The sequence below is a fragment of the Mandrillus leucophaeus genome, unplaced genomic scaffold (genome assembly GCF_000951045.1).
Source record: "Mandrillus leucophaeus isolate KB7577 unplaced genomic scaffold, Mleu.le_1.0 Scaffold128, whole genome shotgun sequence".
NCBI lineage: Eukaryota > Metazoa > Chordata > Mammalia > Primates > Cercopithecidae > Mandrillus > Mandrillus leucophaeus.
The window spans coordinates 5,164,762-5,191,123 of NW_012101209.1; the positions used below are offsets into that span (position 1 = coordinate 5,164,762).

Below are 26,362 nucleotides of genomic sequence, written 5' to 3' on the forward strand. Positions count from 1 at the left end.
ATGACGAGTTGATGGGTGCAGCACACCAACATGGCACAGGTATACATATGTAACAAACCTGCACGTTATGCACATGTACCCTACAACTTAAAGTATAATAATAATAAATAAATTAAAAAAAAAAAATTTTTACATCAAGATACAGAATATTATTAAGCAATAAAAAGAAACAAAGTACTGATCTATGGATGAACCTCAAAATCATTACGCAAATGCAAAAAAAAAAAAAGGCAAATATAGAGACACAGAAAGTAGACTCATGGTTACCTAGGGATGGAGACAAGGGTATGTAAGGAGTGACTGTTAACGGACTCAAGGTTTCTTTGGGGGATGATAAAAACCATCCTAAAATTAAATTGTGGTGATGGTGGCATGACTCTGTAAATATACAAAAAACCATCCAATTGTATACTTTTTTTTTTTTTGAGACGAAGTCTTCTGTCACCAGGCTGGAGTGCAGTGGCACGATCTCGGCTTACTGCAACCTCCACTTCCCAGATTCAAGCAATTCTCCTGCCTCAGCCTCCCGAGTAGCTGGGACTACAGGCATGTGCCACCACACCCAGCTAACTTTTGTATTTTTAGTAGAGACGGGTTTCACCATGTTGGCCAGGATGGTCTCGATCTCTTGACCTCGTGATCCGCCCACCTCAGCCTCCCAAAGTGCTGGAATTACAGGCATGAGCCACCGCACGTGGCAAACTGTACATATTTTTTAAAAATCAAGATAATTGACATTAATATAGGTTGACTTTTGGATGCTTGCTTTCTTTTATATCTGCAACTGAGTAATCCTGGGTACAATTTTACAGAACCTATCTATATTCTTGAGTCCAATAAAAAGCATATTAAATAAAAGTCCACGTTTGTTAAACTAAGTAACATAAAGTACAAGCAGCTACTCAGGAGTGTGACTAGGGGAACAGTACTAGACCACCGACAGTTACCAGGCTATATCAAGACAAGACACTTGTAAAAAATATAAATCAACTACATCACTAACCACACTGTTGGGTTCACCTAATAGCTTTTCACAGCAATACTTTCTCAGTGAAGGAAGTAATGCATTTACATACATTGCAGTGTACATTTTTCATTCCAACACAGACCAGTAACAAAGTTTCTGAACCAGCTACTTTGAGTACCATGGAAAAGAAAACTAAGAACAGAACGCCAAATACATGCAGAAAAACCATACAGGCTTTTAAACCTGGGTACCTAGAATACCAGATAATTCAAATCACTTGAGAAAGAACATCTTGGTTCCTCTAAATAAACATTTCTCCTGATAGCAACTCTAAAACACACAAATATATGCAACTAAAATAGTGCCAAGATAGAGTAACAAGAACCGAATGAACTCTACCACCTGAAAACTAAAAAACTGAATGAAGAACAGCTCTCAAGCCACTGGACATCAGGATAAAAGGTTAGTGATCCCCGAAAGAAAAGAAACAACACAGGTCACCTCTATAACTGCTCCAACTTATTACTGTCTAGAGAGACTTTTAAGGCCACAGGGCAAAGAGGGCAAACTCAGGCAGAATCCAGTGGTCTCCCTGAGTTATGGGGAGAAACTGAGAGTCTAGGAAAGCTAAGGAGAATAGAGTTTTCAGGACAGAGTACCAGAGAAGGATCATGTAGAAAAAAGAACTCAAGAGATCTGCAAGGAGTCCCCCTCAAGTCTTGAGCTGATTATTGAACAGCATATGCATGTGAGGAAATTAACCCAGGCTGGAGAAAGAATCACCCAAAAAGGACTACAGGGAACAGTGCCTGGAACTCAAAAAGGGCCAGGAATAGTGGTTATTCCTACCAGCCAGAATGGAAAAACTCATAATTCGTGGGAGAACAATTACAGTATAGTCTTTCCTCAGTAGTGGGGAGAGAGTAACCCCAGTCTAAAATGCTGCTCTGGTACCACCAAGCAAAGCATGAAAACAAGGCTCAAAAGGATCAAACTGTTGCCAAATTAAACCACATCCCAGAACAAACCTCAAGAATATTTTTAGGAATATAAAAAATACCCCAACACCCAGCAAGGTATAATTCACAATATATGACATCCAATCAAAAATTACGAAGCATGCAGAGAGGCAGAAAAATATAACCCATAATGAGTAGAAAAGCCAATCAATCAAAACTGATACAGAAATGAGCCAGATGATCAAGTTAATGAATAGGTATTTAAACATGTGTATTCCATATGTTCAAGAAGCTAGAAGAAAATTGAACACAGTATACACAGAAACATGAAAGACATGAAAAAGACTCAAATCAAACTTCCAGGAATGAAAATGACAATGTCTGAAATAAAAAATATATATACACTGGATAGGACTAATGGCAGATTAAATATTGCAAAGAAAAGATTAGTGAACTTGGAGACATACAAAATTTAACTATTTAAAATGAAACAGAGAGAAAAGAGACCAAAAAAAAAAAAAAAGGCACGAGTGGAAAAAAAAAAAAGCACGAGAGAGCTCTGAAACAACTTTAAGCAACAAAACATATGTGTACTCAAGTCCCTGAAGAACAGGAAAGACAGAAAAAACAGCTGAAGAAATAATGGCCTAAAATTTTCAAAATTTAATGAAAACCCTAAGTATACAGATACAAAAAGGTCACTGAACCCCAAGCATAAAAAATAAAGAAAATAAAGAGGACACAACATAATCAACTGCTTAAATTCAATGATAAAGGAGTAAATCCTAAAAATAGTAAGAGGGAAAAAACACATTAAATACAGAGGAAGAAAAATACTGACGACATTGAATTTCTCATCAAAAACAATAAATGTGAGAAGAACCACATTTTTAAAATACTCAAATACAAAAACTATCTATCTATAATTCTATACACAACAAAAATCTCTTTTAAAACTAAAGGTAAAAATAAGACTTTTCCTAACATAACATACAAAAGTTGAACAAATTCATCAACAGAAGACCTGCACTACAAATATGTTAAAGAAAGTCCTTTTAGGCAGAAGGAAAATTATACCAGACAGAAATCTTTATCTACGCATTTTACCAGTTTGATTCTTTATAAGAATCCTCAAAATTACTTACAATACACTGAAGAATACTTTAGTACTCCAAAAGATGCCACTACCATTTTGAAGGGAAAATGGTTAATTCAATTTCCTAAATGTTAATGTACATTACTAGAATGAATTTATCAGTAAGCACTTAACCAGATAAGCAAACAGCTGGGGAGAGAGAGAAAGACAGACGAACAGACAGATTGAGAGAGACACTAAGAGATCTGATCTTGTGTAATGGTAGAAACTAGAACTAGTTTGTGTAAGGCAGGCAATCAAGAAAGACATTTATAAAGTGGGAAAAGCAAGAACAAAATAGGATCCACAATCACCAGCTGAAGCCCACCAGAATGGACTGAAAACTGAAGTCCATGTTGGTTTTTATTCTGACCCTGACAGTCTCAAGGTGTCTTGAGCATGCTGGGGTCCTTCCTGACAGGTCTAACCCAGGAGATGGAGAAACTGAAAGAGGATTCCACAGAAGGTAGGGCAATTGCAGCCTGGCTACTATTACCTCATACCAACAAGGAGAGCCAGGAGAGAAGCCACAACTTGTATAAGCTACAAAATGGCTGCTGCTTCACTTCTGCCTCATCTCATGCAAGAATCTCTCCTGTGGCTCATCCTAAACAAATTACAGAGAAGGGAACTCTGGAAAATAAGTTCAGCCTACAAAGCTGACATATTACAAAGCTACCACCATAAAATTCCATTTATCAAAAAGAACTCCATTTGACTTAAGTTCTCGCAACTCAAAATTCTAAACTTTAAACTTTTAATACATATGATCCTTCAATTGTATTATCAATGAGTTTCATCTAACCATACAATTATGTATCCTAGAATATTCTGATAAGAAAAATTTCTTCTATAAATGAGAAAACCATTTCAATGACTAATATCCACAAAGACATTACATTACTGTACTAAAACTATATGCTAATTTTTTTCCCACAATTTATCCTTTCTGAAACGGAGATGTATCTTACAATCAATGGCATGTCTTAGTTTACTTGGATTATTTCTTCCTGGAAGTAAAAAGGTATTACCATGGCTTCTCAGGCTCAATGAAGCAAGATAATAAAGGTTTCCCAAAATCTTTACAGGAACTATTGATTTTCTATTAAAATTATAATCAGGACAATCTTAAATAAATGTAAATCAAATTCCATAAAATGTGAAACATAATTTAAAAAGTATTAAACTATTTTTTTCTGGTTTTCAATCAAAACATGGTAAGTAAATGGGCAATGTGGCACAGTTATGTGATCGCTAGAGGGAGACAAATGACTGCTGAGTTTTAGTAATACAAAATCTTTCAATTCATTTGTTGGCTGTTACAAACTGGTATTTTCGTCCCTTTAAATGCCAGAATACCCACAATATTTGTAAAATGATAAAGTGCAAAATAGTGCTCTTTTTAAAACTTCTTAAAAGAACTGGAAGGCCACAGAAAAACACTAAAGATGCATAAAAAGAAAACACTGTAAATAGCTTACATATAGTAAACCAGGACTGTCCAAGAATGATAGTTTTTAAGTATATGTTTTTTTAATCCTTTTCAAGACCATAAAATCTCATATCCGAAGTAAAATGTCACCTTCAGATCCTTCTTTTGACTACAATAAAAACTGGTCGGAATGCCACAAGCCCCAAAACTCATTGTTACCTATTTATTCCACAAACACTCGATGAATAATGAGACATACCACACTTGCGTCTGTTATTATAAGCTATTGTAATATAGCAACAAAAACACCTATCTTGGTTTTTCAGGTTCTCAACTTTGCCACTTGTTAACTAGATGACTTACCCATGAGGAAGCCTGAACTCAGAAAAACTAAGTGACCACCTTTTGAAAGCAATTTCAATGAGAATAAAAAGGAAAACTCTATGTGATGACAAGTTATTCTTTGGAGTATATGCTGTCACTCTACAACAGTGCGAAATATGTTTACATTTTAGAGAAGAAAAAGCCAAGAAGATAAAGATAGCTTAAGAGGTCCACACTAGCCAGAGAAGAGATCTTGCACATTGTCTCACTCCTATACCTATGATACTTCCCAAATACCTGGTGATGTCTCCTACCCAGTTTGTGAAACTTAAGAATCAAAACAGTATGAGTACATTTAACAGTTTGTAACAGCCTCCATTACATCGTTTTGGCAATATTACTTTAATATTCTCAAATATAATATAGTTCAAAAATGTCTTGAAGTACATCATATCCATTTTGTTATTCAAGTTGAAAATACAATTATATGAAAAAACTCAATTCATAGTTTAGGCTCCAAAAAATTATAAACTAAACTAACTGAAAAACTTAATAGGGGCACAGCACTTTTTAGTCCTGTTTGAAAAACAAGATTCAAAATCATTGGTTCTCTGAGTCTCAATTTTAAATCTTTCAATTTCCAATATGTATCTAGCACTCCAAAATACAAACGAGAACACAATGAAACACACAAACTGCTAATTTTCACAGAAGTCTTTGATAAATGTAAAGATGGGGTTTTTAAAAAATACTCATCAGTACAATAGATTATTTGGCAATAAAAGGAATGAATTAATAATATATATTACAACATGGATGAACCTTGAAAACATTAGGCTAAGTGAAATAAGCCAGTCACAAAGGCCACATATTATATAATTCCATTCATGTGAAATGTCCAAAATACACAAATCCATAGATACAGAAATTTCAATTAGTGGGTGTCTGGGACTGGGGGAAGGAATCGGAAGGTAAATGGAAAGTAACCACAAGTAAGTAAAAGCTTTCTTTTGGGGATGAATTTGTTCTAAAATTAGACTATGGTAATGGTTGCATGATTTTGTAAATACATTAAAATCCACTGAATTGTATAAACTGGTGAACTTTATGATATACAAATGACATCTCAGTAAAGCTGTTTTGAAAAATAATCAATTAGATCAGCTCACATCTTTGGCCCTCAGAAGTATGGAGTAGTGGTTAAAAGCACTGATGGAGCCATACTGCTAGCCTCTATCACTTACTAACTGTGCAATCACGGACAAGTAAGTAGCCTCTCTGGGCTATCTCTGAAAAATGCAGACGATACTGCTTACTTCACAGGATGAAGTTAGCTAACATATGTAAAGCACTCAAATCACCATCTGGCTTTTATTAGATGTTATATGAGTTATTTTTATTAATGAGCCTTTTTCAAGAGAGGAGGGGAGAAATCTTCCCTTACAGTTGAACCAGAAATGAATGGAAAATTATCCTTAATAATAGTTACTTTTCAAATCTAGGATGTACATGAATAACGAAGTAGATACCACAAAAATCTAGGGGAAATACAATATGTAATTTATTGTTTCTCAATTTATAAACATTATCTTGTCTTAGTTTTAATCTACTTTGTAATCCTAGTTTATTCCTTCAAGCAGCCAATTTCATAAAATAACATTAAAAACAAACATATAATTTAAACCAATCTGTTGTAATAATCCCAACATATCCAATTCTTTTAATTCACTGAGTTAAAGAATTGTAATTATCAGAATTTCATTTAGTTTTATTAGAGTACTTTAGAGTGATAAAAGTCAATGTGATAAAAGATGAAAAATTTTATTAATAAACAATTACAGACATTTAATTTACTTTTATTTTTTATCAAGTATGGAATAGGTAATAAGCTAGTCATATTATTTTATAAAAGAATCGAAATGCAATAAATTTCTATTATGAAGAAAATGAAGGTCTCTGCTTATTACATGGAGTATCCATTATAAAACTTTAAATGAAATTATAGATGATACATCAGAACAATCTTTCAGATATTCAACAGTTTATATACTCAGTACCTCAAATAGAAGACCTCTAGAACTACTATAGGATTCATACCATGGAACAGATTTAAAACAAATGCCAAGAAATATCACAGATTTTATAAGCCATCCAACCAGACCAGTTTGAAAGTCTGGAGCTGTAGCAGCCCAGCAGGAGACTAATTTTGGAATGTGAAGCAAATTCATAAAAAAATAAAAAATAAATAAAAAAACTAAAAGTCTGTTGACTAGTAACAAAGAGGAACAAAGAGGGACTATCTCTCCTGGCAAACACGTTTTATCCCCAGAAATAAACAATTGTCACCACATATGTTTTATAACTTAGAGTGTTTTTTTGGTTACAGTATATATGCATTATACTTTTAGAATCTGAGGGAAATGCTATGAATTTCCACTCCTGTCGGATGACACTTTATATTTTAGTCCTTCCTTGATGATTCTCTGGTTCATATTATGAAAAATAGTAAAATAATAATAGCTACTTACATTTAGGGAGAACCTCCCATGCATCAAGTACCATTCCAGGTACTTTTATCAACCTTTTCTATAATATGGAGCATCATTTAAAAAATCACTTTCAAGTGCCTCCCAGAGAATATGCCCCAATGCAAGAATGGCAGCAGAGAAGTGGTCTCCTCCAAGATTAGTGACTGTCATCAAGATTTAAGAGTTGCCATAAAAACTTCTGCTGAAGACCTCTTCTGAGCACCAAGGCCACAATCTCCTACAAGTTTTGCTTCATTAATCCCCTGACCTCAGTCTACCACTTTAGTCTTGTCTGTAGTCCTTAACCCCTTTATCACCTAGAAAGGACAGAGAATGTGAGACTGTTTAAATTTCAGCTGCTACTCAAATGAACCACAGAAATGGCCTGATGTGTGTATATATATGTAATTTCACATAAATGAAGGTCTATCATTCTGCCATTCCTATTCGCACAATCATCCATTCTTCTCTTGGATTTCAAAGTAATTAGAGTTAAAACCCCAAAGGCCACATTTCAGGATATTCTTGATCTCATGGGCTTAGGACATGGTGAAATGGGCCTTTTTCATGAGTTATCTATCTCACCTTGATCCCTCTGGCTTGTAATACAGTGGGAAAAAAAAAAAAGATTGACATTACACTTTGGAAAACTGCCAAATCCAGGTATAAATCATGAGAAAAATATGTAAAGAATGGAGAAAAAGAGAGTAATAACTACACAAAGCAGCAAGAGATTACAACAAATGAGTAAAAAAAAAAAAAAAAAAAAATTAGCTGAATGTCCTAATAGTCATGGAGGGCACGTATTATGAGATTTCACTATATTTTAATATTTGGTATACCTGCTTGAAAGGTTCAAATGAAAAAAGTAGTTCCTTAACCAAATGGAAAATCCTACTCCTCCTACAGTCCTACAGTCTGCTGCAGGACACTAAAAGTAAAACTGGGAAATACTTGCATATTTTTAACTAAAAAGACTAATGATAGAAAAGACAGAAGTGAAGACTTCACAGACATTTATAAGGAGATTTGTAAATGTACACAGTACTTGACATTATGTTTACCCTCTAACTCAAAAGAGCAATCCTCAAACAAATAGAACAAAGCAAGGAAAATCTTTTCAGAATTTAAGACTTACTTGTATAACATCTCTGCCCAGGTGTGCAATATATAACCACTCCACTGGAGTATAAAAATGTTTGAGAATCACAGGACTAATAGTTCATTTAGCAATTATTAAGCAATTGCTGGAGGCCTTGTTGAACAAAAGGATAACAGAAGAGACCCCATCCTCAGGAAACAACAGCTCAATACTGTCAATGGGCGTAAGTATATCCCACCAGCTCTACTATAAGTGAGACTGTAATATATATGATCACAGTCTGTGTAAGTTTCATCAGAACAAATTGCTTTTCTTGTGAAATATTAAACAATTCAATGACTAGATAACTGTTTTTTCACTGTTTTTGGCTTCTTACAAGTCTATTTCTATTACTAATGAAGCCACAATGTTTTCTGCTTGCATTGTACCTGTCTCTCTCTTTCTTAGCTCAAGAAATTCTGCCAATTTTAACTAGTTTGTTTCTTAGGATAATACAACATTTCTCCCATTAAAAATTTCAAAATGTTGTCTAATACTACATCTTATTTCACCAAATTACACTTTTTTGAAAAGTAATTTTAATTTATGTATTCTATTTTTCCTTTATTCAGTGCTTATCATTTCTAATTGTATTTCTAAACAAGAACAAAAAATCTATCAAGTATTCTACAATTAGATGTAAAACATCTGGAAATAGTTGTCAGGGACTACCTCAACAAGCCTGGTACCAAAAGTCTAAAAGTATTTTAACCATCTTACAAACATAAAAGCAGCTGTGGCAGAAGGTTAATAGGAACTGACCTGTTCTTGTATAAATGTCTATCTAAAAGGCTACTTTTCTCAATACCTGGTTTTTGCTTAATTGGTTCAGCTCTTTAAAAAGGTGGGTTTCAGGCAATATACTATCAACTTCAGTCAGTTACACAAGACACAACTAACCTTTTGTTCCGTCTGCAGTTGGTCACATCTTTCCTTCTCATGGTTAAGTTCTCTTTCCATTTTCCCAACTTGTTCTCGAAGTTGTGCTGTTTCTTTTTCCAGAACGGCAATTAACTTTAACAGTTCTTCTTTTTCTTTCATGGTTTTCTCAATTTTCAACTATAAAGCAAAAAACTCAAATTAAATAGTTTTTTGCTTAATCCTACAATATGTTATTACAAATTTAGTTTTCCATTTCCAAAAAAAAAGTGAAGACATTCTCAGAAAGAACTTTTACATTCTACCTACTTAGACTTCAGTTAGAAAAATTCAACAATCATAAATTTAAACCTTCTTTTGGTTGAGCAAAGAAGAAAATATTAAAAGAAGATATAAAATGAGAGAACTGTATTATGAAGTTGGCTGCTAATCATTTTTGAGATCAAAACTAAAAAAAAAAAAAGGCATATTAATTTTTCCGTTAATTACGGGGCTTTCTTTTTTTTTTTTTTTTTTGAGACGGAGTCTCGCTCTGTCGCCCAGGCTGGAGTACAGTGGCCGGATCTCAGCTCACTGCAAGCTCCGCCTCCCGGGTTTATGCCATTCTCCTGCCTCGGCCTCCCGAGCTGTCTCTTATACACATCTAGATGTGTATAAGAGACAGCCAGGATAGTCTCGATCTCCTGACCTCGTGATCCGCCCATCTCGGCCTCCCAAAGTGCTGGGATTACAGGCTTGAGCCACCGCGCCCGGCCTATTACGGGGCTTTCTGATCCACAGTAATAATCAGATACTCCGAGAGGAAAAGTTGTACCTCTTCTGGAATGCAAACCTATAGGAAATCTTTGAATCTATCACAAACTTATATGGTATATATGGCCTTCATCTATGGAATTACTATTGAAAGTGCTGATTCTTTAAGACATCAAGAAATTTATAGGTTCTATATATAAAATGGCTTCTACTTGGCTAAATTAAAACACTCTTCATAAGTAAAAATACAAATTTTAGGACAAACATGCAGACTGTAACAATATATTAACAATATACCTGATTCTTACAGGAACAGCCAATAGTTCAGGAAAATATGAACTTCAATATTCTAAAATACTTCTAAATTAATGGTCGTAAGATAGTAAAACAAAGTTTAATATTTCTCTTACAGGAAGAATGAAGACTCAGAGGGAAGACTTAACAAAGGTGGTATTATACATTTAACTGGTAAAATGTTTTTCCTCCATATACCCTAAATTGGTTTTCCAGGGTCATGGGATTATGAAATCAAACTGATTAAATTCTAAAATGGCTCTTATCAAAGTTGAATAGCTGCAAACTTTCTGAATGACTCTTCTACCTGTTCCAACAAATCAAACCAAAATGCCAGGAAAAGTTTATTTATTCAATCATTGAATTTCTTTTATATCTTATCTATTTTTTAAAAATGATTTGAAGTAGATTGCAATAAATGGCATTCAATAAAGTCAACAGAAAATTAGAACCAGGCAAGTATATTACCCATAAAGGTTAGTATCATTATTAATTTGGCATTAAATCTGGCTCAAAACTATCTGGCAGCTTAAAAATAAAGATATATCTTGACAAAGCGCAACACAGACTTTATAAAAGAATCACCTTTTCCAGTGATTTATTTAATTCACATATACTTTCTCGAGTTCACTAAAGCTTAAGTAGACATTTTAGAAGAATTCAAATTAGATAAGAACGTATATGTCTCATTTCTTGCCTCAATTTTGTATTCTGAAATATGTTAAGAATACAAAATAGTTAAAATTTTACAATGATCATCCAAACATCCATCACCTAAATTCACTAATTATTAATATCTTGCCATGTTTATTTTATCTCTCTTTATATACTTAAGCTTATGTATCCTTTTTTCTTGTAAGCCATTTGAAATGAAATTGCAGACACTTCACTCCTAAATACTTCAGAGCAAGCATCACCTAATAAGGACAGTGGCTTTAAACCACCACTATTATTATAGCTAAGAATATTAAGAATAATTTTATATTCCCCAATAGGCCATAGTCAAATATCCCTCACTATCCCCCCAATTTTTTTTAAAATCTAGGATATAATCAAGGTCCACACATGGCAAAATTATGTCTCATTAATCACTTTTAATGTCAACAGGGCCCCAGATAATGTCTCACATTTGTACTAATTTTGTGCAGTTTTAGATAAAACAAAAACTTTAATGAACATGGGGATTTTAAAGACTCATCAAAATATTGGTTAAAAAAATTTAATCTTACAAATACTTAAACAGCAATTTTCGTTTTCTTTATAAAGTACCCTTTGCAAAGTAGGAAGGAGTGAAACAGAATGTGGTATGTCTCAATCTACTTGAAGAAAAAGTACAACATAGATGTGAATGCCAAAATGCCCATCACTTTTCTGTTGGAGGCCCTGAAATGAGGGTGGTCTAATAAGTATTCAAAAAGCTACAGTATAAATACTAACTGCATTCTTAAGATCTGGGCTTGTTTCAGCATCTTTGACTGGCATTCAAATACAAAGCTAAAAACCTTGATCATCAGGCAGTTGCACCACAAAATGTTTTAGTCACCCTATAAAAGTTACATTTCTTTAAGATAAGAGAGGAATTTCTGGAAAGGGGAAGGAAAGATATGAAAGAATTCACAATAAAAAATGATTGGTTCCTCCTAACCTAGTTTGACTGTCTAATAAAAGTATTATATCTGTAGCCTCTTGTCTTTTTGCTCCAGTCTCAGTTCTTTGAGGTAAATAAAAGTAAAATCAAAGGCATTAAATATTTACATGTTAAAAAAATCTATCCAACTATAAAAAAAAAGCAATGGCTGCAATAGAAGAAATATGAATATAAATTAGCCAAAAATGTATAATGAACCAATTTGAGAAGCTATTTTTCTTACTATTATAATAGAGGGCACTATATATAATTAATCACAATAACTCAAATATAGCTGTAGTTTTTTAGGTATAGGATAAAGATACTGAAAAATGTGATCTTAAAATGAGAAAAGAATGTCACTCTATTTTCTCTGTCAATGACTACTAAAAATTAATACATAAGGCATTATTAGACCATCTACACAGTAAATTTATATTGAAGCCATTATCATGACTCCATAATATTATATTTACAAAAACAGTAAATAGTAAATAGCTTTTTAAATTTTCTTTTTAAATTATAGTTAATCTAGGCTTATCCATTTCATCAGAAGTACAACAACAGGAATCATTCTAAAAATGTTCAATCTAAATTAAGAGACTGGGAAGCTCTCCTGCCTCACTGCCACACTTTAGAAAGAGAATGCTCACGGTAGTGAAACCAAGTTCACATCCTTACAGTTAGATTTACTGATTTATACCATTATCCCAAGCAGCTTCATCCCCAAATTGGTAACATTCTACAATGAAATGATTACGCCACCACAAAAAGTTAGGCAAAGGAACGTAAAGAAAGCTTTAGACCTAAACTCTCCCAACTGGTACTTACTGCACTATCTACTATGCACAAAATAAGGACAGGCCCTAGGGACAGTCCCTGCCACAGTGGAACCAACAGCATAATTATGGCCGAAAGATTTTTTAAGCATTTCAAAAAAGACACTCTATTTTAGTTAAAAAGCATTGGATTTTTTTTTTTTGAGACGGAGTCTCGCTCTGTCACCCAGGCTCGAGTGCAGTGGCGCGATCTCAGCTCACTGCAACCTCCGCCTCCCAGGTTCAGGCCATTACCCTGCCTTAGCTTCCCGAGTAGCTGGAATACAGGCGTCCGCCTCAACGCCCGGCTAATTTTTTGCATTTTTAGTAGAGACAGAGTTTCACCGTGTTAGCCCGGATGGTCTCGATCTCCTGACATCGTGATCCTCCCACCTCGGCCTCCCAGAGTGCTAGGATTATAAAGGCGTGAGCCACTGCATCAAGTTAAAGCATTCGATCTTTGTGGCAACTCTCACGTAACCTTAAAGTTCTTAAAATGCCAACCGACATGAGCTCTGTTCTTAAAGTTATCAGTGAATCACTATCTCACTGTGAACACCAACCTCGAGAAGGCCTGCTTTTGTGGTCACCACTAACATGTCAGAATTTCCTTCATCTTCCATAGTAAGCAGCTCTTCAACTGGAGAAGAAGCTCGAAACTGGAAAGGTGTACTTGCTCCACGAATTTCACCCTTATGGGTAACATAACAGAACTGATAAAATTCTCCATCATCATTTGGAAGGTAATATCCTAAGAGGAAGTTAACAAACAAAATTATTAAACTTCCTATTATAAAATTCATGTTATTTCAATTTAACAATACTTGCCGTATCTCATTCCGCACACTGTTCTTGGCACGTATCTGGGATATGTCCTTTCTCCTTTCACAAATTATCAAAACTAGACTCTTCCTTCTTCCTCAAAGTTAAAATTTTTCTTCTCTTAGGTTTAAGCTTATATTCCCAGAATATCCTTTCCCCTTGTATCTTCTAGGGCAAAACCCACTCATCTGGGAGAAGCAAGTATATACTTTACAATGGGAAACAGGCTGGAGGAGGAGCAAGGGAAGAACCAATATAAAAATCTACTGAGGACTGGGAGTGGGGATGGGAATATGTCATTTAAAGAAATCTTCCCTCCAATTTGACATTCATTACATGTAAATGAGAGATATTAACTAAAAGAATATGCTGCACATGTGAACTATATGAAGGCAGAAAAGAAGATGAGGTCTGCTAGTGCAGTATGGTAAAAATAAGCTTTAGAACCCAGTGCAGTGGCTCATGCCTGTAATCCCAGCACTTTGGGAGGCCAAGGTGGACAGGTCACTTGAGCCAGGAGTTCCAGACCAGCCTGGCCAACATGGTGAAACCCTGTCACTACAAAAAATACAAAAATTTGCCAGGTGTGGTGGCATGTGCCTGTAGCCCAGCTACTAGGGAGGCTGAAGTGAGAGGATCGCTTGAGCCCAGGAGGTCAAGACTGCAATGACCCATGATGGTGCCACTGAACTCAAGCCTGGGCGACAAAGTGAGACCCTGTCTCAAAAAAAAAAAAGCTTTAGAACCCCACAGCTCTATTCAGAATTCCAGCTCTACCACTATTATTTACTTAACCTCCCTGAGCTACAGGCTCTTAATCTGTTAAAAAAAAAAAAAAAAAAAAACCAGGGGTGGTGGCTCATGCCTGTAATCTCAGCACTTTGGGAAGCTGAGGCGGGTGGATCACCTGAGGTTGGGAGTTTGAGACCAGCCTGACCAACATGGAGAAATCCCAACTCTACTAAAAATACAAAATTAGCCAGGGGTGGTGGCGCATGCCTATAATTCTAGTTACTCCGGTGACTGAGGTAGGAGAATCGCTTGAACCTGTGAGGCGGAGGTTGCAGTGAGCCAAGATCGCGCCTCTGCACTCTAGCCTGGGCAACAAGAGCAAAACTCCATCTCAAAAAAAAAATTAAAGAAAAAAAAAAGGCTATCTGTCTCAGAGATCCAAAATATTAACAAATAGATAATATATTTATAGTATCTAGAATAATATGTTCAATATTTGCCCCCTTCTTTCCTCAATTTGTTATTCCATTTTAAATTTTGCTGGATTATTGTAACTTAAAATTAATCTTTGCCTCACCCTCAAAGCTCACACAGTACTTTTTACATTAAAAAATAAACATCTCCTATCGCTTCTCAGCCTTTTTGGCTAAGATCAAGTGTAAAAACTACATACCTCCACAGTAAACCTAACATTACTGGTTACTATGTACATGCCTTACAACTACATCAGACCTCTAAAACACCGTAGATACTACACACACACATTGAGGGCACATGTATGTGTATATATTTGTGCATATACATATTAAAAAATTCAGAATTCCCCACAATGACTTGTAAAAAGAAAACATTCAATAATTGTGAAACGAATAAACAAAGATAAATATCTTACCTTATTAATATCTACCCCAAAAGCTATAATCACTATGCTTGCTATTCTTTCATGCCTTGAAATTTTCAGCCTCAGTTATTATACCTACTTCGCCTGATTTCACTCTTTAAAAAACAGCTGGCTGTTCTCCTTAGAAACAGAGAGGACAGGCCGGGCACGGCGGCTCACGCCTATAATCCCAGCACTTTGGGAGGCTGGGGCGAGCGGATCACGAGGTCAGGAGATCCAGACCATCCGGGCTAACACAGTGAAACTCCGTCTCTACTAAAAATCCAAAAAAATTAGCTGGACGTTGTGGTGGGTGCCTGTAGTCCCAGCTACTCAGGAGGCTGAGGCAGGAGAACGGCGTGAACATGGGAGGCAGAGGATGCAGTGAGCCGAGATCACGCCGCTGCACTCGAGCCTGGGAGACACAGTGAGACAGGCTGTGTCTCCCAGAAACAGAGAGGAGAGGCAGACAATGTATCACATAAGATAAATTCTTGTGGCACTTTAAAGCGAAGTAGTAGTCCACAAAAAGAAATTAGGAGGGGTGGAGCATGTCAAAAAAAGTACAGGAGCCTACTTGAAAAGCTCCAATGGCTAAAGCTGAAACAATTAAGTAACAAAAAAAAATACGGTATTAGACTTTATTTCACAGAAGAAATTAATGATTCCATGGAGAAGACGACAATTCTTTCTAACATAATGATCAACTAATAAATATACAAGTAATGAACTTCATTAGACAAACACCGCAATAATCGTACGCAAGATGCACGGAGGGATACTAAAATTAGTGGCTGAAAATATGAGGAGAAACAAGATATTTCCACAGTCTCAAAGTAGCTCCCTTTTAATATGCATTAATTACAAGGGGAAAAAAATAACTTTATTTACAGTGGAGAAACCCAGAAGACACAATCTTAAGCAATCAAGATTATTATAACCAGTAATAAGATATATGGACATCACATACTCCCTGATAAAATGTACTGAGAAAGGTACAGTACTATTTCTATGGCATTCTTCCCAAAAATGCATAACTTCAATCTAATGATGAGAAAACAATGAGCAAAACCAAGATGAGAGACAAGCTACTACCAAAACAAACAACAACAACACAAAATGCTAACAGTACTTTACAAGAAAGTAAAGGTTATGAAAGATAAGGAGAAACCAAGGAGACTAAGACAACATGACAACTAAATGCAAAGAGGGATTAGGGACGGGATCTAAGAACAGAAAAAGAACAGTAATGGAAGCACTGGTGAAATCTGAGTAAGGCTTGTACTTTAGTCAATAGTACTATACCACTATTAAACTACTGTTTTCTTAAATAAATGTACCATGGTCATGCAAGATGCTCACATGAGAGGAAGCTGGGCAAAGGGCATAGAGAAATTCTGTGAACTACTTTTGCAAGTTTTCTTTACATCTAAAATTACTACAAAATACAAAGTTTAAATAAGCAAATATCATAGACATGTATCTGGCAATATACATTTTTAAAGTTTTTAAAAATCCACCCTCCTAATCTCTACTAAAAACTTACTAATTCATACCAACTTCCAAATAGCCACTAGGCTTACTTAAAAGCTTAACTAGAAAACAAATATACAGCATAATTAATCAGCTCTGGCATCAAGACATTAGAAACTCTACAAACTAGGTATTCAAGGTCTGATTCTTTTTTTTTGAGACGGAGTCTCTCTCTGTCACCAGCTGAAGTGCAGTGGCCTGATCTCGGCTCACCGCAACCTCCACCTCCCTGCTTCAAGCAATTCCCCTACCTTAGCCCCCCGAGTAGCTGGAATTAATAGGCGCACGCCACGACGACTGGCTAATTCTTTTGTATTTTTAGTGGAGACAGGGTTTCACAATGTTGGCAAGACTGGTCTCAGGTAATCCACCCACCTCCGCCTCCCAAAGTGCTGGGATTACAGGTGTGATCCACTGCGCCCGACCTCAAGGTCTGATTCTTTAAAAAACAAAAACTTCACTAAAATAAACTGCTAAAAAATATGGTTCAAAACCATTTGAGATAGACCTAATTATTCAGAGCTGCAATTTAAAGCTGCCTGGAAAAACTGTTGTCAGATAGATACTGAAAATAAAATCGGAAGAAGTAAAAACAAAATTTTCGAGTCAAATATTACAGACTGTGCCTTTAGTGTTCAACAAGATTATAATAAATAAATAAGGGTTCATTTAGGAAAACAATCACGTTTAGGTACTGTTAGATGTTTCAGGTTTCGCATTCCAGGATTCTCATGACTCATCCACAAAATGAGCAAAGTGATTTGCATTATGCTTGAAAGCCCTTCTATAACTCTAATATTTGATGACTAAGCTTTCCCTGACTTCCTTACGCAACAAAAAAGTTCTAGGCAGGCAGATGCTTTTATTTCTGAATTTCAAAACTCAAAATAAAAATGAACTGTTGAATTTTCAGAAACTTGTAAAACATATTGCATTTATGCTTAGTGCCCATGAATTTTTGAGACAGGGTCTCACTCTGTCGCCCAGTCTGAAGTGAAGAGGTACAATCTCGGCTCACTGCAACCCCAGCCTCCTGGGCTCAAGTGATCCTCCCCACCTCAGCCTCTCAAGTAGCTGGGACTACAGGTGCACACCACCATGCCTGGCTAATTTTGGGGATATTTTTTGTAGAGAAGAGGTTTCACCAAGTTGCCCAGGCTGGTCTCAAATTCCTAGGCTCATGCAATCCATCCTCCTTGGCCTCATAAAATGCTAACATTACAAGCGTGAGCCACTACATCTGGCCCAAAAATGTTTTTGAAGTATTAACAGAAATAAACTGGATGCTTTTTCTCTCTCTCTGTCTTTTAACCACTTTTAAACTTATTGCTAAGTCCCTAATAAACAAATGCAATAGTCACTATAACACATTAAATAACTTTTTTTGCAACAGATGGAGTCTCGCTATGTTGCCCACACTGGTCTCTAACTCCTGGTCACAAGCCATCTGCCTGCCTCAACCTCCCAAATAGCTGAGATTACAGGTGTGAGTCACCACTAAAAAAATAAGTTAACCTGGCAGTTAACTTATTTTTTAAGAGGAAACCAATCACAATAAAAATGATTAAAAATAAAACAACAGCTGTTAGGAAAGAAGTTTTAAACATAACAAAACTGGTTCCAATACACACCTAAATTTTATTATCTAAAAAAAGCTATTTTAAAAGATAAGCTACATATATAATTTATAACATTTCCTTATCCAAAAACATCTATGAGGACCTAAATCATTGCCCATATTACACTACAAGTTTTATCCTCTGCATATTGGTTTCCTGGCACAGAACATAATATCTTTATATATGCAAGCTCCATGCACTCACAGTGCCAATTAATGTTTAGACCAAACATATGCAAAATTCAGAATAAAGTGAAAAAAAGTTTTTAAACAAACAGACCACCAAAATCCAAAACATCAAATGCTGCTGAAATGTGGAGTAACAGGAACTCTCATCATTCACTGCAGGGAGGAATGTAAAATGGTACAAGCCACTTTGGAAGACAGTTTCGCAGTTTCCTACAAAACTGAACCTATCATACAATTAATTAATTACATTCCCTGGTATTTACTCAATGAAATGAAAACTTACATCCACACAAAAACTTGCACAAGAGTGTTTATTGTAGCTTTATTAGTAAGTGCCAAACGTGGAAGCAACCAAGGTCTCCTTCAACAGATTAATAAACTATGATACATCCATTCAATAGAATATTAATCAGTAATAAAAGAAATGAGCTATTCAAACCACTAAAAGACATGAGGGAATTTAAACCACATGTTACTAAGTAAAAGAAGCCAATCTGAAAAGACTACATATCATATGATTCCAACTCTATGACATTTTACGGCAAACTGTGGGGACAGTAAAACATCACTGGTTGCCAGGGTTTTACGAGGACGGAAAGAGAGATGAGTTGGTGGGACACAGGAGACTTTTACGGGAGTGAAGTTATTGTTCTTTATGATACTGCAACAGTAGGTATATGTCTTCATACATTCATCAAAATCAACAGAATTTACATCACACAGTGAACCCTGATGTAAACTATGAACTCAGACAATAATAGTGTATTAATATTGGTCCATCAGTTGTAACAAATGGAGCACACAAGATGTTAAAATTAAGGAAAGCAGGGAAGGGTAGCGTAGGGGACTGCAAGAGAACTACTTTTCATTCAATTTTTTCTGTAAACCTAAAACTGCTCCAAAAAAGTTTATTAATTTTTTTAAATTAAACCATCTGAAGCTGATTAATCTGAGCCTAGTTATTTTAGAAGGCTGCTCTGCACATGTCACCAAAATCCAAGTCAGATATTGCCTGATAAAAAACAGGACATTTTAACTTAGATAAGACCGTATCAATTAGATAATGTGTTTTTGTTTTTGTTTTTGTTTTGAGACGTAGTCTCGCTCTGCCGCCCAGGCTGGAGTGCAGTGGCCGGATCTCGGCTCACTGCAAGCTCCGCCTCCCGGGTTTACGCCATTCTCCTGCCTCAGTCTCCCGAGTAGCTGGGACTACAGGCACCCACCACCTCGCCCGGCTAGTTTTTTTGTATTTTTTAGTAGAGACGGGGTTTCACCGTGTTAGCCAGGATGGTCTCGATCTCCTGACCTCGTGATCCGCCCGTCTCGGCCTCCCAATCAATTAGATAATGTTAACAATTATTTGCTGAAAACTGTCTGCCATGCCACTGGTTCCCAAACTTCAACATAATAGAATCACCTGTTGATCTTTCCAAAATTCTAAAACCCAGGCCATACCACAGACCAATAAAATCACAACATCTGGAGGTGGGACATAAATTTCTGCATGTCTTAAAGCACTCAGGTGATTCCAAATTACAGTTAAATTTGGAAATCACTATACCAAAGCTATGTGCATAGGCTCCAAGTTATGCTGCCCTTAAAACAGGCTGATGCTTTCTCTTAGCAACTATAACAAAAGCTAAAACTCAAGGGAGGGATCACTATAAAAATTTTTGGGCCAGGTGTGGTGGCTCACGCCTGTAATCCCAGCACTTTCGGATGCCAAGGTGGGCGGATCACAAGGTCAGGAGATCGAGACCACCCTGGCTAACACGGTGAAACCCCATCTCTACTAAAAATACAAAAAAATTAGCTGGGCGTGATGGCGGGCACCTGTAGTCCCAGATACTTGGGAGGCTGAGGCAGGAGAATGGCGTGAACCTGGGAGGCAGAGCTTGCAGTGAGCTGAAATCGCGCCACTGCACTCCAGCCTGGGCAACAGAGAAAGACTCCGTCTCAAAAAAATAAAAATAAAAAAAAGAAATCATAATACTAGAAATGTTTATCCCAAATTCAAACTGTCTTTTAGTTCCTTTCTGAAGTAAGCATTTGCATGCTAACAAAGTATTTTCATTAAATAAATATTTTCGTATAATTTGGTTTTTTAGAGGCTTTTCTTTTAGTTTGTTAAAACAAATTTAATTTTTAACATTCTGAAGATGGCAAACCAGATCAGATAAGGGAGAAATGATTTGAGGTTTCATTTTAAAGATTTAGGGCCAGCCATGGTAGCTCACACCTGTAAACCCAGCATTTTGGGAGGCCGAGGCAGGTGGATCACCTGACGTCAGGAGTTTGAGACCAGCCTGGCCAACATGGCAAAACCCCGTCTCCATTAAAAATACAAAAATTAGCCAAGCGTGGTGGTGAGCACCTGCAGTTCCAGCTACTCAGGAGGCTGAGCCACAAGAATCGCTTGAACCCAGCAGGCGGAGATTGCAGTGAGCTGAGATTACACCATTGCACTCCAGCCTGGGTGACACAGTGTGACTCCGGCTCAAACAAAAAAGATTTACACGATTTTTAAATTGCATTAAAATATGTGAAAATGTGTAAGACAATAAACTTTATTTTAAATCATTCATCTCATAATCCCGAGCACATTTTTTTTAAAGTAATGATTCATAAAATGTAAACTTCTTTCTGCTAACATAAGAACATTCTTAATAGAGCCCATTGCTTAAAGATATGAGAAACCCAGAGGAAAAAGTCTTAATTATTAATAGCCAGTCCCAGGGAAGAGCAATAAAGTCCTAAAATTTTTTTTTTAAACACAAAGGCAAATAAAGTTCTCAATAGCAAAGAGGCAGTTTTAGAGAATGTTCAACCTGGGGTCAAAGGATAAAGAAAATTCAGGTCATCCATCAACTTTAATGGTAAAAACATTATATTTTTATTTTTACCAACATTTAACTAAAATTTCAGCATGTACTTTGATTATCAGTATTTGTGATTTTTGTCACCAACAGGAATTACTTATATGTTAATACCACATTACAATTGTTACAGGTATCTCAATGTTATCTTACTTGGAAATCATGGCAGCGATTAAATCTGCCAATAAAATACATCTTGTTACACAGATTTTGAAGCACATGTATTAATATATCAAAAATCTGTTATTGTGATATTATAATTATTTCAATATAATTGGTTTTCTTTGCAATTATGTCTTACTTTATATTCATTAAAATATTATTCTGAGACAGAGTCCACAAACTTCACCAGACCAAAAGAAATCTATGACATATACAAGAGTAAGAATTCACTTTAATACAACCCTAAAGTCAGTAAAATTATAATACAAAATTACTCTGCAGCAAATTCTTTGATAGATCTCTGAATAAGTGTTATTTTTTTTTTCAAGTTTTTAAGTTGTGGTAAAAAAACACATAAAATTTACTATCTCAAGCATTTTAAAGTGTATAGTTCAATGTTAAACACATTCATATTGTTGTGCAACTAACATTATCTCCAAAATTCATCTTTCAAAACTGAAACTCTCTACCCCCATTAAACAATAACTCCCCATTCCTCCCTTGAGGGAACCTGAACGCCCTGCGGACCACCATTCTACTTTCTGTGTCTATCCCTACTCTAAGTACCTCATATAGTGGAATTATACAGTATTTTTCTTTTTGTGATTGGTTTATTTGACTTATAACATCCTCAGTGTTCATCCATATTGTAGCATATGTCAGAATTACCTGAATAAGAGTATTTTTAAAATTTTGTAAATAACGTCAAGCTAACACAAAAATGAATTTTATATTACTTTCTATCCATTTTATAATAAAGGAACTTACACATGACAGAATTCAAATAACTACAAGTTCTGTTAATCATTTTTGTGGTTTTCATCTGGACTATTTCCTCACCTCTTTTTTGTTACATTATTCTAATATCTGTTATCACTATTGTATTGTTTTCTCACTTGAAAAAAAAATCCCCAAAAATTAATACCTAAAAAGAAACCCACTCTTCAGTGAAAGTTAAGACAACAACCAATAACTTTTAAATGTCTACATAAAACATCATGTGGCCTACACTAGACAGTTACATTCTTAGGGCTTTTGCTAAGTAAAGACACAAATTAATTCAACTTTGGTACCCTGGACATACCTGAACAAATCATTACAATGGAGTACAACATCTCTAACGGCAATAAGACATCCAGTTTCATCGAGTTCTGCAGTTTTCAGTCCTTACCTTGGAATGCTAGTACACAATTGACTGTTGATCCTTCCACATAATGTTCAGGCATAGGGGACCATAAAAACGTGTAATAATCACGAGCAGTACTCCATCCAACCTAAAGGGAAATAACAAAAAAGGCAGGTTTATAAGCAAATAGTTTAATATTAGGCTCATACAGCATTTTTTAAATTGTATTTTATAGTTAAAATATACATTTAATATGTTTACAAATCATGAGTATTTTAACAAGCATGTCAAATTATTTTTAAATTAAACCACAGCCTAATGCTATAAAAATCTACATAAATTGAATAGTAGAATTTCTACTGTATTAAAAAGGAATTTGCTTCCAATTTCTCAAGGATAATCCATCCATATGATCAAATATAAAAACTTGTTTTGATTAAAATTTAATTTCACTAAACACAGCAAGTTTTTAAATACTTGTTACTTATTTTTTATTGACCACAGAGTATTATTTTCAAAGGTGGCACATACTGAATGTCTAGTAGATCCAACAACTGAGGGAGTTATAGACTAAAGAAAATTAATATTTAAAACATTAGACATGCGTTACAAATTCACCTCTGAAGAATTTTCAGATATATCAAAATTCAAAAAACTTAATTTATACCTCCAATTTAAGTGTTTTATTTGTTTTACTTAGACATCTGCCTCCCTCTAAATTCACTAAATTCACTAATCCCTCATCTTTGGCAAGTCTTGCCTGCAGCCAATTGGCAAATTTTGTAAAAAGACCTTTAGCACCAAGATGTTTATATATACACAGATAGATCACCCATGTCTCAAATAACACATTTTCTACTTACAACATGAATATATACATATCTCAATCCGTATTTTCCAGATGGACTATGCCATGCTAAATATTGAACACTAGAGATGTTTAAAACAGGTACTAGATATCCATTTGCTAGTAATATTACAAAAATTTATGCATAAGCCAAAAGGTTAGATTATACCTAGGATTCTGATTGGCCTGATTATAGACAACAGAATGCTGAAGCTGGACAAACCTTAGTCACCTTTAGCCTCCAAAAGAATGGTTGAAACTACAGGTTACAACCCAGTAGGAAGTGATAAAACCAATTTAGTGGTTCATGACTGGCATTTATTTTGTAATTATATAGAAGAGAAAGTACTGGAGTACATTAAGGGTAAGTGTTTCATGAAATTTGGTTTCTGGTGTATTTGCATGCTGGGACAAATCTTACAATTTATTCTGTTCTGTGTCAAGGTAAAAAACACTTGACACTATTCATCTCTTTACAGATATGAAACCTAAGGAATCAGTGAACAAGTCATTTACCTCACCTGTTTGAGCCAGTTTTTCCTTTCAGTTGTTGGAAGAATTAAATAAGATAATGAACCTAAAAGCAGCACGTTAAGTGCCTAATCCATGGCAAACACTCCATGAATGGTAGTTATTATAGGTGTAGTATTTTGTAATAGTTAAGAGCATACAGTGTGAGGTCAGAATACCAGAACAGATCATTTGCTAGCTGTATGGTTTTGGACAAGTTATTCATTTCTATTTTCTCCTCTGATAACAAAAACAGCCTCTAAAGGTTGTGTCTGTATTAAATGAGATCATCCCTGTAGAGTATTTAGCACAGTGCCTATCACATAAGTGCTTCTTAGCAGCCTGAGAACTGAGCCTACCAAGAAGTTGGGGGGTGAGATACAATCCTAAGCAAAAAGTCAGAAATACAGAACTACACTTCAAACTGCTTTTAAGTAAGGAAAACTAAATAGTTCTTAAGTCACTTAGAGAGGGGCATGTTAGGCATACATAAAAAATAAATGTAGAAGTCTCTCAGTCTGGAAAGACATAGGGAATGGGCTCCTTTGGGATGTAACTGTCTTATATCAAGCTCCCACATGAAAGTATGTTAGAGTGGACAGTACTGGAAGGAACACAAAAGATGAACATCAGGAAATTATGTAGGAGTCCACTGCAATAACAATAAATCTAATTAGAAGGGTCAATAAACCATAATGTGTCCAAACCAAAGGTTGATTCTCTGTTTTATTTTCCTGGTCACCGGGCTAGAACTTGCTTCTCAATGCTACAGGATACACTGAAATGCAAGAAATCTTGTCTTTTAGTCCACCATTACCAAGCGAAAAGAAAATTATTACACTTACAGTTGATAACAGCAATTTTCAAATATTGAAAAATGGCAGGGAGAACATGGCAACACTTCAGACAATGGGACAAAATAGCCAGTTATCTAAAACTGCCAAAATATATTGCTTCTAGGAGATATACCTGAATCTAGTTAACCACTTAATTGTAGTCACAGATACCACTGGAGGCTGTATGTATGTTAAGAAAGAAACTAAAGCAATGAATATGTCACATACTTTAGTTTGAAAAATTACAACAGCAGTGGGCATCATTCTTGTTACTACTGCAACAGCAAAATAAATGAGAAAATGGAAATTAAACAAGGATGACAGAGAAGGGAGAAAGCCACAATATATTCCTTTTAAATAGGATTAACATTTCAGAAAAACACGCTGGGTAAGTTTTTGTTTTTGTTTTTGTTTTTTTTGAGACGGAGTCTAGCTCTGTCGCCCAGGCTGGAGTGCAGTGGCGGATCTCGGCTCACTGCAAGCTCCGCCTCCCAAGTTCACACCATTCTCCTATCTCAGCCTCCCAAGTAGCTGGGACTACAGGCGCCCGCCACCACGCCCGGCTAATTTTTCAGTAGAGACGGGGTTTCACTGTGTTAGCCAGGATGGTCTTGATCTCCTGACCTCGTGACCCGCCCGCCTCAGCCTCCCAAAGTGCTGGGATTACAGGCGTGAGCCACCGCGCCCGGCCGGGTAAGTTTTGATCATAAAGGAAATTCTGAGAAAGAACATACAGAAGACCAGAATGACATCAAAGTTATCTACAAAAAATAAAGATAATAAATCCTGGAGAAACACTGAGGAAAAGACAGAAACATTAGGGTGAGGAAAGCATACGAGAGACCAGTTGGAAAGAAAGAAACAGAGAAGAGGGGCTGATGTTTGGAGATGAATAAAGGGAGACAAGCCTTGGAGCAGGAAGGGCACTGAAAATAAATGAGCTGATTACATATGGATATAGGAGGATTCCTAAGAAATACAATTAAGTGAGGAAAAAAGCCCACAAAAAAGTATAAAATGAGCCTATGAATTTTTCTAATCCAGAAACATATAACAACAGACATCACTGGGGAAGCTAGGAGTACAGTGGGTAGGAGCATTCATTTTCCTTCTTTTGTATACAATGTAGCTTCTAAAAATCATGTTACCAGAAAAGTTCCTTTAGGAAAAAAAATAACTGCAAAAATGCCTAGATATACAAAGGGAGTATGCAACATTGATTCAAGAGAGAAATATCATAAACAGCATAAATTCCTCAACGAGATAAAACGGTACAGAACTAATTGTAAGTAAGTGAAAAAATTACGGCATTAAAAAATACATGAGATATGCCAGCAACATTCAAAATATATATATTAGAAAAAAGACTGAGGA

General features: G+C 35.6%; 1 protein-coding gene across 4 annotated transcripts in view; it reads right to left on the reverse strand.

Moving 5' to 3' along the window:
- The window catches only part of TAX1BP1 (Tax1 (human T-cell leukemia virus type I) binding protein 1), a 109,008-nt gene that overhangs the window by 68,905 nt on the left and 13,741 nt on the right, over positions 1-26,362 (reverse strand). For 3 of the 4 annotated variants that reach the window (XM_011972246.1, XM_011972247.1, XM_011972245.1), the window contains exons 3-5: positions 22,841-22,943; positions 13,421-13,608; positions 9,387-9,545 (exon numbers count right to left, since the gene is read on the reverse strand). In XM_011972246.1, coding sequence (XP_011827636.1) covers positions 9,387-9,545; positions 13,421-13,608; positions 22,841-22,943 — 450 coding nt within the window. The remainder of the gene's footprint in view (positions 1-9,386; positions 9,546-13,420; positions 13,609-22,840; positions 22,944-26,362) is intronic. The other variant, XM_011972249.1, reaches the window with a different exon arrangement.